The sequence below is a fragment of the Lepidochelys olivacea genome, assembly GCF_965140295.1.
Source record: "Lepidochelys olivacea isolate rLepOli2 genome assembly, chromosome: 1".
Taxonomy (NCBI): Eukaryota; Metazoa; Chordata; order Testudines; family Cheloniidae; genus Lepidochelys; species Lepidochelys olivacea.
In genome coordinates, this window is record NC_140411.1 from 348,978,955 (window position 1) to 348,992,908 (window position 13,954).

General features: G+C 52.4%; 1 protein-coding gene across 1 annotated transcript in view; it reads right to left on the reverse strand.

Moving 5' to 3' along the window:
* Positions 1-13,954, reverse strand: part of SSMEM1 (serine rich single-pass membrane protein 1) — a gene marked incomplete at both ends in the record, with an annotated part of 14,476 nt that continues 522 nt past the window's right edge. Inside the window, 3 exons of the mRNA XM_084636340.1 lie at positions 1-491; positions 3,405-3,465; positions 4,761-4,900. Coding sequence (XP_084492466.1) covers positions 1-491; positions 3,405-3,465; positions 4,761-4,900 — 692 coding nt within the window. The remainder of the gene's footprint in view (positions 492-3,404; positions 3,466-4,760; positions 4,901-13,954) is intronic.

Consider the following 13,954-nt stretch of genomic DNA (forward strand, 5'->3'; position numbering starts at 1 on the left):
TCACGTGGTGATACCCCTGGAGGAATTGTCTTCTAATGAACAGTTCTTCCCATGAGGAGGTGGCATGGGATTAAAGAAATGCTGGGACAGCCATTTTCTTGTCCTCTTGGCTTTGCAGCGAAGACAGGGCTGTTCCCTGATCCACTGGCTCCCCATATTCCTTTGCTTCAGTAGTTCTATCTTTCGCTGCCTAAGGCTAGCTGAGGTGGGGATATATTCTGTTTCACTTTCCTTCCCCAAGGATGCCCCCAAATCCAAGTCCTCGCTACTTATGTCTGAGGAGTCGCTATCACAGACAGTCTGCTGGCTGAGCTTTGAGACGAACCTTGCTTTCTTCATTTCTAAGTAGGCCCAGGCTGTGGCCACCTCTGAATAGAGGGTGGGGTCAGTGGACCGGCAGGTGTGCTTTTTGTTTTTCCCATTGAAAAACTTGCTGAGGAAATCCCAGACGTTGAAGCCGCTGTGACGAATGCAGACAGGGTCCCTGGGAACTAACAGAAGAAAAACAGCTTAGCAGCACTGTAATCCATAGTGACCCTTACTCCATGGTGGTTGTGCCTTCAGGTTCTCCTTCCTCTGAAAGGCTAGGAAGGCGGATAGAGAGTAGGCAAACCTGGCATAAAAATATATCCTCACAGACAGCAGTGGGTAAAGCTTACATCAGTGGATAAAGACCACATCCATATATCTAAAAAAACCCAAACATGGTAGGCCATGCCTCCCTTGAGGAACCTCCCTTATGTCTAATCCTAACCTGCCCTGCTTCAGTTTAAGGCCACTGCTTCTTATAATATGTCCTTAGTCGACTTAGAAAGTAGGTCTCCCCTTCATGAGGCTCCCCTTCACTTTCTGAGACAAAGGGGAGCCTAAAGCAGAGATCCTGTCTGTATTCATGTACACTAGCTGCTCCAGATGCTATACAATCACCTCTACACCTACAAACAGAAGCTTGTAGGACAGCAGCAGTCAAGGACACATAGCAGCATGGCAAGGAGGCATTGTGCAAACACGTGGCCAAAACATGGACACGTGGCCTTGGCTTCCAATGGATCATGGGTTTTTGGGGCTGAACCCAGTCTGTTCCAGGAGGAGCAAACCCTCCTTCTCTCCCTCCAAAGGATAGGTAAGCAGCATGCTCTTCCACTAGAGCCTGGAACTCACCAATAGTGAATTTCCTGTTTCCAAAAGGAGAATAACCTGGGTAGGAGGTAATTTGACCCTTAGGTCATATCCTTTAAGTATTTGTACAGAATTAATAGATTTCAGAGTAGCAGCTGTGTTAGTCTGTATCTGCAAAAAGAACAGGAGGACTTGTGGCATCTTAGAGACTAACAAATTTATTAGAGCATAAGCTTTCGTGGGCTACAGCCCACTTCATCAGATGCACAGAATGGAATGATCCTACCTCCTCTTCTCACTTTATTCCTTTAAAACAGAGCAAGAGAACCTGTGGCTCCTTAGAGCAATACTACAGCTCCCTTCATTGTCCATGTTATACACCGCATGGATTCAGAGCCTGCTAATCTGTGCTGCCAGACATTAACTAGTCTCACATGGTTGGCAGGCCAGCAACCACTCTCATTTTGTAGTAATGAATATGCTGTGCATGAACTGAGGAGAAGGCAGGATGTTGGATCATATTAAAGAAGTTCTGTATTAAAATCTCAAATGAGTTTGATTCCCCATCGTTTAAATTCCAGGGTATTACTAATTAAGAGGTCTCTTGGGTTTTGGTCTCTTGGTTTTACTGTTTCTCTCCCTCTCTGTGTGAAACTTGCAAGCTGCTAATTGTGTTAGTACATCCTAAGACAGAGTCTGTTCTCAAAGCAATTCTTTGTAACAACAACTACTCACAGAGAGAGAGAGAGAGAGAGAGAGAGAGAGAGAGAGAGAGAGAGACTCAAAGCGATACTTTGTAACAACAGAAACAGCACACAGAGACGCCCCGCCCTTTTGTTGTATTTATCTCGCTTTTTTAACAATTGTGATTAAAATAGAGATAGAGCATGTGTGTGGATGGATGCTTGGTGTGGATAATAACTGAATGACCAGGGAGGTGCCAGCCTAAGAATCCAGTGTCGATTGGCTGAAGAAGGCGTCAAGTGGAAATAACCAGAGGACCCCCGGAGGGCAGACTGGAATCCACCCAACAGCCTCAAGGATGGGAGAACCGAAGAACAAGATAACATCTAGCAGCACGGAGCCGTCAGGAATGTGCCATCTGCTGATTGATTCAGCAACAGCATGATGAAGCAATTCCCATAGACTGGCATAGGAAGAAATTCCTATAAAAATGGACTCTAGAAACTGAGAACTTTGGGGTCTGATTCTGCAAACCAACTTCCAGGAGCATCAGATGTGCATCTGACAAGGCCCTGCTCCCTCCTTGTGTCCAGGCCACCTGGCCAGTGGCTTGGCACGAGCAACTCTAAGGCTGGTAACTATGATAACAACCTTGCAGAACCTGTGTGTGTGTGTGTATGAATGAATGTGTGAATAAATATGAAATTGAATGGAATGTTATAGCTATAACTCACTGCTTACTAGGATTCTTTCAGTATTCACAATAAATGTGGCATTTTGCCTTATGCCCTTTAATAAGATCCTGCTGGTTTTTCTTTTATTGGTATAACAAGGATACCTAATCATTGCATAACACTGGCAGTGGCAAAGCAGAGATACAGGGGGGATCTTGAAGAGGATCAGGGATAGGAGAAAGTAAAGGCTTAGATGCATCTTGTATACCAAATTTGATTAGATTTGTCTCATTCCTCATTTCTTACTTGCACGCAGCCTGGCTGCATGTACTCAGGTGGCGCAGACTGTGGTAGCTGGCTACATGTAAACTTGGCACTTCCTGCATCAGGGAATCATTGTTTAGCGTGGAGGGTGCTGTATCATGTAAGTTGAGCAACAGCCTGTCTGTAATAAAACAATGAATCCTGCCTCCCTTTTTCCCAGGAGTTAGACTGCCACATTCACACTATCCCTGAGTTACAATTACTTAAGTCCTTTAACCATGATTCCTTTTACATCAGACCTTCCAAATCTGTTGATCATCATTTTTGCATTTATTTGTATTCTTTCTATTGTATCACTATCCTTTTAACGGTGAGATACCCAAATCTGTACTCACTGGATCAAATTCAGCTCTGTTCATGCTGGAGTTCATGTGAAGTTCATACTGCTTAGTGGAGATATTCTGGATTTACACGTATATAAATGAGAGAATTTTTCCCATTATTCTATGTGGGGCCTCACTGATACTTCATACAGAAGAATTATGACCCCCCCCCTTACAACTCAAAACACTTCTCTTTAGAGATCACATTTCCTTTTTAATCATCAGTCCACTCTCTCTCTTTTTAAAACCCTTTTGACAGCCTAATAGAACTCAAATTTACCTTCTGAACTGCTAGTCCCTTTGCCAGAAGGTAGTCCTTTATCTCGGCATTTCCGGAGAATCTGTGTTTCAGGAAAACATGAATAAATGGTATAGAGTTTGCTATTTAGAAGGATTTTTAATAATTTCTAGTCAGTGGATACTGCCCAATGTACAACACTGTTTCTTAAGTGGGCTAGTGAAAGGTGTCATCCTGACTGTCCTGAAGAATAGAGTTGATAATTCATATAGAACACAGATAGCAATGATGAAGTGAGCTGTAGCTCACAAAAGCTTATGCTCAAATAAATTGGTTAGTCTCTAAGGTGCCACAAGTACTCCTTTTCTTTTTGTGAATACAGACTAACACGGCTGCTACTCTGAAACAGATAGCAATGGCAGCCACAAAGCAAGCTTCTCCACATTGCCCTGCTGCTGAGCCTCAGCACTGGCCTGGAGGAAACCTTCCCGTGATGGGAGCAATGTCTTTGGCTTTTGTGCCAAGCCTGCCAATCAGGGCAAGGGACAATAAGTGATCATGAGCTTTGTGGTGAGAACATTTGTCCACTGGAAACTGGACTGAGACCCCACATTTATTTCACTTGGGCTGCCAGATAGTCTTTGGGTGGCAACACCTTTCAGTACAAACTTGAGTTGGACTTGTACCATTGATGTGGAGGTGAAGGACTCTATCTATTACCACTCCTCTGAGCCATCCAGTTCAGCCCCTCATAGCACAATTTATTATTAATAACTGATGATTAACAATTAATTATTATAAATAACACACTGGTTTTAAAAAAGATAGGGCATTCCACTGTCCCCAATGCAGCTTTTATTCACATGCATCTTCTTCGCACAACCTCTTTGAAAAGTCCTGAGTAAGAAATGAGTAGGAACTTCAGGATTTGGCCCATTATATGTAAAGAGTCATCAGCAGCACTGGGAGAATCCTCATTCTGATCTCATTTGCACCATTTGCTGGGTGCTCATTTTACACCATTGTAACAACACTGACTTCCAAGGAGATACTTTTGATTTTTACACAGGGGTAAGCAAAATTAGAATCAGGATCTTCAACTTCCTAGTGGTCCCCCAGTTTATTGTGTGTCTGAACTGTGCTGTCAGTTTATAATAGATTATAAGCTCCTTGGAGCAAAGACCATGACTTCTCTTTGCATTGTAGGATTCCAAGCGCACTGATGGAGCATAGTAATTAATAATAATAAAATATCTTTTTACATTGTAAACTCTATAGACAGGGATAGTTTTTTTTGTTATTTATGCATACAGAGCCTAGCATAATAGGGTCCTGATCCCTGACTGGGGCTTCAAAACACTGCCACAGTAAAATCAATTAAAAAAATAATACTCTTACCCAAGTATAAGCATGGTTGATGAGAGTTATAGCCAAAATGCCAATACAGTATGAAAGCAGGATTTGCCCCACAACCCCACAAAAGTCTTCATCATCCCCGTCACACTCTCTGTAATCTGGTTCTTGGCTGGCAATGGCCGCTACAGGGCCATTATGTAAATAAAGCCACCAAAAATAGAGAAAAGGGAATCCCATTGAGTTTAGTTGATTAAGACACAGCATAATGTTGTTTCTCTCTTAGGAAATGGGATAAAAGAGGACAGAGTGGATTCTAATGCACCATGTGGTACCTTGGTAACCTATTGTTGACATTTATTTGTCTTAAGAGCTATCATAAGAAGTGGTCAGAACATGCTGATGACATCATTCTTGGAACCATAGTAACATGGAGGTGTAATCTAAGCACAAGGAAGACCTATTGTATTATGTTGTGAAGTTGCATTTGCTCCAAACTTTATGTGTTTAGGTTTTTAGACCTGTTCCTGTGAAGTGCTGGGTGCCTTCAACTCCATCTGAAGTCCATGGGAGCTCAGGAAAATCAGTGCCTCCTAGGATTGGGCCCTTAATGCTGCATGAAAATTCTGTTTCTATTTTATGTTTCTGTTGCTTTTGTTCTGATGTTTGGAAAATGGATCAAAGATTGAAGGGCTTCCAGAACAACTGAAACCCTTTGATCACACAGTGGCCCAATGGGCTGGCTCTATATAGTTCCATCCTTCACCCCCTTCTTCTTCTCTTTCCTCCCTTCCCCAGGGCAACAGTCTCTTCTTACTTTGTGCCTATGGTAGGCAGCCACTGCTCCTGTCTTTGGATGTGTTTGATGGCCGGCTGCAGTTCTGGGTCTCCCCTACACTGTTCCCCTCTGTTGCTGATCCCCTTATTGTCCCAGTCTTCCACTCCCACCCAGTCTTCTCACCTCAGAATGTTGTTGTGACAGGATCTCCAGAGTGCAACCTGGGACTGTGGGACTGCTGTGGCCCCTTAACTCACTAATCTGGGTTGTCTCTCACAACACCTTACTGGTGACAAGCAGCAAACCCCTCCACATGCTGTTACCACTCAGTACTACCACATATGCAGCCCCATGCCTAGCCAAATTGTATGAATGCTCCTAGAGCCACTCACGAATCACACAGAGAAAGACACCAGCCAAATCCCCCCCACCTCCCAGCCTTGTACCACTGGAATATATTGTCTGGCACTGCTCAAGACCCTTTCTTGAGCAATGCAAGTTTATGAATTCATTCAACACTTCATCAATGGAAAGTGGGCATGCACCAGTCTTTGTAACCTGAGCAGATTTACCAAGCACTTCAGTCAAACCCACTGGTAAGGATAAACACTAGAATAAGTTTATTGATTACAGAAGATGGATTTAAGTGATTATGAGTGATAGACAAAAGTCAGAGTAGTTACCAAATGAAAATAAAAGACAAGCACACAGTCTAAATTCTCAACCTTATTAGACTAGGCAATATCTGGACTAAGCAGGTTTTCTCACTCCACTGGATACTGCAAGTTGGTTACAGTCTTTCATACGCAGGCTCTCTCTGTTAGCCTGGAGACCAGTCTCCTCAGCTCCAGCATTCTCGTTACCTTCAGCATAGGTGGGAGAGGAGAAGAGATAAACCACGCGGCCTCTGTCCCCTATTTTATATCCTCATTCCATGTGCTTGGAGAACATAAATCCAAGGATATCTGGGCATTCCTGAGCCACCAGGCAAGGTTGGGCAATTCATCTGTTGTGGCCTTGCACAAGTAAGTCATTGAATTGTAACTCCCTTGCTGGTCAATGGCTGTTGATGGTTGTTTGACACATGCCCAGGTGTTGGTTACTTCCTTGCTGTTGTCTCTGGGGAGCTAATATCTGGGCAATTTCGCAACTCACAGCATATTTTAGTGACTACTATACAACACAATCTCATAACTTCATATACATTAATGATATACATATTTAGATAGAACAATGGCTTTCAGCAGATCATAACCTTTCCCATGATACCTTACATGGCATACTTTATATGAAATATCACAATTATATACAAATGATGAATATGGGGGTTCATACTCCATCATGTTGTGTCAACATATTATGTTGCTGCAAAACAGTACAGGTTTCAGAGTAACAGCCGTGTTAGTCTGTATTCGCAAAAAGAAAAGGAGTACTTGTGGCACCTTAGAGACTAACCAATTTATTTGAGCATAAGCTTTCGTGAGCTACAGCTCACTTCATCGGATGCATCCGATGATTAGTCTCTAAGGTGCCACAAGTACTCCTTTTCTTTTTGCAAAATATTACAGTTTGTGTCAATATATCATCAGTTCCCATTAGTGCATTACTGTGTTGAGGTGATAGTCATGTTGCAATAATATCATCATGCTGTATATCATCAACACATCACCCAACTCATCATCCCATCATATGGAAACATCCTTACTTAGTGAGGAAATATCTTTAGGATGCACTAGTTCAACCTTGTGTCAACACTTCAAATCAAAACACAAAGTTGCACCAATGCATAAAAGCATCACATTGAAACTCTGTGGTGCTGTAACTTTGTGGAGTTGCACTAACGTACAGTAACTCCTCACTTAACGCTGTAGTTATGTTCCTGAAAAATGCGACTTTAAGTGAAACAACGTTAAGCGAATCCAATTTCCCCATAGGAACGAATGTAAATGGGGGGGTTAGGTTCCAGGGACATTTTTTTTGGCATACAGTACAGTACTATAGTTGGGAGGCATCCCCGCCTTACCCCACACAGGCACAGCCCACTGGCACTGGAGACAATGAGGCAGGAAAGGCGTCTGAAGGTGTTTGCAGGCTAAGAGAAGCACATTGTGCAGCGGCAGCTTCCCCTACTCTGCAGCACTGGGGGCGGAGGGCTCAACTCTTGGCCCGCCCACTCCACCCCTTCCCCCAAGCCCCCACCCTTAACCCGCCTCTTCTTCCCCTCCTCCCCCTTTACTCGGCACGCCCTGTCCTCACTCCTCCCCCGTCCCTCCCTGTAGCAAGGCAGTCTGGCTCCCCGCTGCCCTGGAGACGGACGAGCCTCTCTGGACACCAAAGTGGGCAGAGCCGGTGAACCCTGCGCCCACCCCTCCGAGGTCAAGGCACAGGACAGGAAGTATAAAAGCCCGACCCCAGAGCTGACTTGAAACACAGCCACCAGAGAGGCCAGATGCCTGTGGAGGAGCTTCTAGCTGGGAGACCACGGCAATGGGCAGCTGACCCGGGGACTGGCCAGACCAGCCAATGCCTGAGGCTAGCCCGAGCCCAGAGACGCTGCCAAGCCAACCGTGCACCAGTTACCCCGAGGAGCCCATGGCGTGTGACCCCTGGGAGGACGTTGTCCGGACCCAGGTACCTCTAGAGGGGGAGGTAGCCTGGGGGCAGCCGACCCTAGTCAGGCTGCAACACCGCCAGAGCCTACGTCAGTGTGTTGCGGCCAGGATCCCCACTGACACAGCAGCGGGTCTTCTGCCGCTGCTAGGGCCCCGGGCTGGGATGCAGTGGAGTGGGTGGGCCTGCGTCCCCCCTGCCACCCAACTCGTGGGTGGCAGTCTCCCCCTCTCCCAGGCCGCTCTGATCCAGGGCCTGGGCCTTGTTAATAGTGAACCGTTTGCCCAACCCCTGCCTGAGGGCCTGCGCCACCGACTGGTTGTTGCCCTGCCCTGATCCAGGGCCTGGGCCTGGCCAATAGTGAACTGTTTGCTCAGCCGCTGCCTGAGGGCCTGAGCCACCGACTGTTTGTTGCCCTGCCCTGATCCAGGGCCTGAGCTGGCTAATACTGACGGCTTGAGCTACTGACTGTTGGCCCCGCAGGCAGGCTAGTTCCCCGACACACCTGACAGAAGTAGCGAGGCGGTCTGGCTCCCCGCCACCCCAGAGAGGGACGGGCCGGCCGAACCCCCCTACGCGTGGTGGAGAATGTGGGCATTGATCCCCCGATGCTTGTGAGAAGGGATGTGCGGAGGAGTGTGCCCAAGCAACCACGGATATGGATAAGCTTATTAAGTTCTTAGCCGAAAGCCAACAACAGCAGCAGACGGCCCAGCTCCAGCTCCAGCAGCAGCAACAGGCAGCCACCCAGCTCCAGCAGCAGGTGGTCCAACAGCTGATTTTGGAGCTGGGATGCCAGCACTGGGACCACCAGCAGCAATGCCTACAGCAGTTGGTGACCTTGTAGCCCCATCCTGCTGGACCACCCAGCCTAGCCCCTCCCATCCGGTGGACAAAGATGGGACCCAACGATGACCCAGAAGCCTTTCTTGTGACTTTTGAAAGGGTGGCATTGGTCGCAGGCTGGGCCCAAGACCAGTGGGCAACCATCTTGGCCCCGTACCTGACCGGGACCGCCCAAACCGTATATCGGGGCCTGTCCATGGACGCGGCATGGGACTACACCCGGGTAAAGGCGGCAATCTTAGATGCCTTGGACGTTAGTCCAGAGACCTTCTGACAACAGTCCTGGAGCTTGGTCTATCCTACAGGGGCCCGACCCTGGATGGTAACCCAAGACTTGAAAGAAGCGTGCAAGCGGTGGCTACAGCCCGAAAGGCAGACCCTGGATGAGCTCGTTGAACAAATTATTCTGGAGCAATTCGTCCATATGCTCCCATCGCGGGGGAGGGCCTGGGTCCTCCGCCACCAGCCTACGACGTTAATGGCTGCCTAATGGAGGACTTCCTTGCTGCTGAAGCACCGGTGGGGCCAATCATTAGAGCTGCCCCACTGGGACCAGAGCGCCCTAACCCAGAGAAAAGGGGGGGCCACCCGGATCGAACCACGAAACCTGTCATGGGGCCCGGAGCCCCGACCCCGGCTTGCCGAGTCCCCAGTTCGACAAGCCCTGGCACCTCGACCAGATACCCAAGGGACCAACCAAAGCCCTCCCAGGGGCCAGGCGGGAACACTGTCCCAGCCGGGATGCGCAGACCTCGGACCCTGTTTTTCCTGTGGGAAATATGGCCATTTACAGTGCGACTGCACTGGAATGGATTGCAGTTTTGGCCAGGTCTGCACGGGAGAAACCCGTGCCTGACGTCCACAGGCCACCAAGATTACAGTGCCAGTGGTTGCTGGGGATTGCCCAACCTTAGCCCTAATTGATTCAGGCTGCGGTCAGATGCTTGTTCGTCAAAGCCTAGGCCTCCAGGCTGATCCACGCCTGGGGACGATCCCTCTACAGTGCATTCATGGTGACGTACGACCCTACCCCAGTGCCCAAGTCCGGCTGACCGTGGATGGGGTCACGTGATCGATGGTGATTGGCCTGGCTTCTCAGCTCACCTACCCGGTAATCCTGGGGTGGGACTGGCCAGACTTCCTGGAAGTCCTCCACTTAAATGCCGACGAAAGTCCCGCAGTTACGCCACCACCGGAAGGGGGCCTTCCTGAGACCCAGTCGGAGGGGGAGGAGGCACCAGACCCCAACGGACTGGAAGAAGAACCCGCGGATGCCCCGCCAGACACTGCTGCTGAACCCCTGCTTCACACTGACTTTTGTCGTGACCAAAGGGCAGATACCACCCTCAGTCACGCTTACGAATAACTAGTCATGGTCGATGGAGCCGTAATTGACCCACACTGGGCGAAGCAGTGGCCACACTTCAAACTGCATCAGGATTGGCTCTATCAAGTAGAATGGGACCCGCGCATAGGAGAACCCCAGAGCCAACTACTCGTGCCTCAATGTCACCGGCAGGCTCTAATGAAACTCACCCACGACATCCCTGCTGCTGGGCACTTGGGCCATGAGAAGACTCTAGCCTGGATACTGACATGCTTCTTCTGGCCCGGCATGCATCAGGAAGTAAGGAACTATTGTAGCTCCTGTCCCGAGTGTCAGAGCCTATGTCAGTGTGTTACGGCCAGGAACCCCATTGACACAGCAGCAGGTCTTCTGCCACTGCTAGGGCCCCGGGCTGGGATGCAGTGGAGTGGATGGGCCTGTGTACCCCCTGCCACCCAACTCGCGGGTGGCAGTCTCCCCCTCTCCCAGGCCACTCTGATACAGGGCCTGGGCTTTGTTAATAGTGAACTGTTTGTCCAGCCCCTGCCTGAGGGCCTGAGCTACTGACTGTTTGTTGCCCTGCCCTGATCCAGGGCCTGGGCCTGCTAATAGTGAACGGTTTACTCAGCCTTGCCTGAGGGCCTGCACCACTGTTTGTTGCCCACCCCGATCCAGGGCCTAGGCTGGCTAATACTGAGCTGTGTGCTCAGCCCCGCCTGACGGCCTGAGCTACTGACTGTTGGCCCCGCAGCCAGGCTAGTTCCCCGACACACCTGACAGAAGTAGCGAGGCGGTCTGGCTCCTCGCCGCCCCAGAGGGATGAGCCGGCTGAACCACCCTACACTCCCTTGCCTCCTGCCCGTGGCAATCAGCTGGCTTGCAGCGTTCAGGAGGCAGGGGAGGGAGGGGGAGCCTGCCAGCTGGCTTGCGTCGTTCAGGAGGCAGAAGGGAGTGGGGAGGAGTGAGGACATGGCGCACAGGCTCCCCCTCCCTCCCGAACGCCACAAGTCAGCTGATTGCCGCGGGCAGGAAGCAGGGGAGGAAGGGGTGAGGCACGCCATGTCCTCACTCCTCCTCCCTCCCTCCTGCCCATGTCACTGGTTTGCGGCATTCAGGAGGCAGGGGAGGGAGGGGGAGCCTGCGCGCTGAGTTCTTGCTCCTCCCCCCTCCCTTCTGAACTCCGCAAACCAGCTGATTGTCGTGAGCAGGAGGAAGGGGGAGGAAGTAGAAGGCACTGATCTGCGGGGTCTGCTGGCGGGCGGGAGGCGCTGTGGCAGAGGGGGGTGTGGGGGAGCTGATGGGGGGCTGCCAGCTGTGGAAAAAGCAGGCAGCCAAATGACGTTATAGCAAAGCATTGCACAACTTTAAATGGAGCATGTTCTGTAATTGAGCAGGGAAGTCAGATCGAAACAACGTTAAGCGAGAGGACGTTAAGTGGGGAGTTACTGTATCACTGTGAGGTGGCAAAATTTAAAGACAACACAAAACTACTCAAGATAATTAAGTCCAAAGCTAATTGCAAATCACAAAACTGGGTGACTGCGCGACAAAATGGCAGATGAAATTCAATGTTGATAAATGCAAAGTAATGCACATTAGAAAACATAATCCCAATTATACATATCAAACGATGGGATCTAAATTAGCTGTTACTACTCAAGAAAGAGATCTTGGAGTTTTGTAGTGGTAATGAGGCCAATGCAAACAGGATGGCCCATTTCAAACAACTGACAAGAAGGTCAATCACTCGATAACTACTCTGTTCTATTCATTCCCTCTGAAGCATCTGGCATTGGCCACTGATGGAAGACAGGATGCTGGGCTAGATCGACCATTGCTAGATGACCCAGCATGGCCACTCTTATGTTGTGTTCTTATGCTACTGCTTCACTAATGTCATGTGGACGTGTCACCAGGCACCAACGCATCACTAACATGCTGACATGTCACCATATGCCATTGAACCGTGACGGCCAGGTGCCAACGCGCCTCGGTCACGCTGACGTGTCACCGCGTGGGGCCGAACCGTGACGGCCGGCTGCCGACGCGCCTCGGTCACGCTGACGTGTCACCGCGTGGGGCCGAACCGTGAGGGCCGGCTGCCGACGCGCCTCGGTCGCGCTGACGTGTCACCGCGTGGCGCCGAACCGTGAGGGCCGGCTGCCGACGCGCCTCGGTCGCGCTGACGTGTCACCGCGTGGGGCCGAACCGTGAGGGCCGGCTGCCGACGCGCCTCGGTCGCGCTGACGTGTCACCGCGTGGGGCCGAACCGTGAGGGCCGGCTGCCGACGCGCCTCGGTCGCGCTGACGTGTCACCGCGTGGGGCCGAACCGTGAGGGCCGGCTGCCGACGCGCCTCGGTCGCGCTGACGTGTCACCGCGTGGGGCCGAACCGTGAGGGCCGGCTGCCGACGCGCCTCGGTCGCGCTGACGTGTCACCGCGTGGGGCCGAACCGTGAGGGCCGGCTGCCGACGCGCCTCGGTCGCGCTGACGTGTCACCGCGTGGGGCCGAACCGTGAGGGCCGGCTGCCGACGCGCCTCGGTCGCGCTGACGTGTCACCGCGTGGGGCCGAACCGTGAGGGCCGGCTGCCGACGCGCCTCGGTCGCGCTGACGTGTCACCGCGTGGGGCCGAACCGTGAGGGCCGGCTGCCGACGCGCCTCGGTCGCGCTGACGTGTCACCGCGTGGGGCCGAACCGTGAGGGCCGGCTGCCGACGCGCCTCGGTCGCGCTGACGTGTCACCGCGTGGGGCCGAACCGTGAGGGCCGGCTGCCGACGCGCCTCGGTCGCGCTGACGTGTCACCGCGTGGGGCCGAACCGTGAGGGCCGGCTGCCGACGCGCCTCGGTCGCGCTGACGTGTCACCGCGTGGGGCCGAACCGTGAGGGCCGGCTGCCGACGCGCCTCGGTCGCGCTGACGTGTCACCGCGTGGGGCCGAACCGTGAGGGCCGGCTGCCGACGCGCCTCGGTCGCGCTGACGTGTCACCGCGTGGGGCCGAACCGTGAGGGCCGGCTGCCGACGCGCCTCGGTCGCGCTGACGTGTCACCGCGTGGGGCCGAACCGTGAGGGCCGGCTGCCGACGCGCCTCGGTCGCGCTGACGTGTCACCGCGTGGGGCCGAACCGTGAGGGCCGGCTGCCGACGCGCCTCGGTCGCGCTGACGTGTCACCGCGTGGGGCCGAACCGTGAGGGCCGGCTGCCGACGCGCCTCGGTCGCGCTGACGTGTCACCGCGTGGGGCCGAACCGTGAGGGCCGGCTGCCGACGCGCCTCGGTCGCGCTGACGTGTCACCGCGTGGGGCCGAACCGTGAGGGCCGGCTGCCGACGCGCCTCGGTCGCGCTGACGTGTCACCGCGTGGGGCCGAACCGTGAGGGCCGGCTGCCGACGCGCCTCGGTCGCGCTGACGTGTCACCGCGTGGGGCCGAACCGTGACGGCCGGCTGCCGACGCGCCTCGGTCGCGCTGACGTGTCACCGCGTGGGGCCGAACCGTGACGGCCGGCTGCCGACGCGCCTCGGTCGCGCTGACGTGTCACCGCGTGGGGCCGAACCGTGACGGCCGGCTGCCGACGCGCCTCGGTCGCGCTGACGTGTCACCGCGTGGGGCCGAACCGTGACGGCCGGCTGCCGACGCGCCTCGGTCGCGCTGACGTGTCACCGCGTGGGGCCGAACCGTGA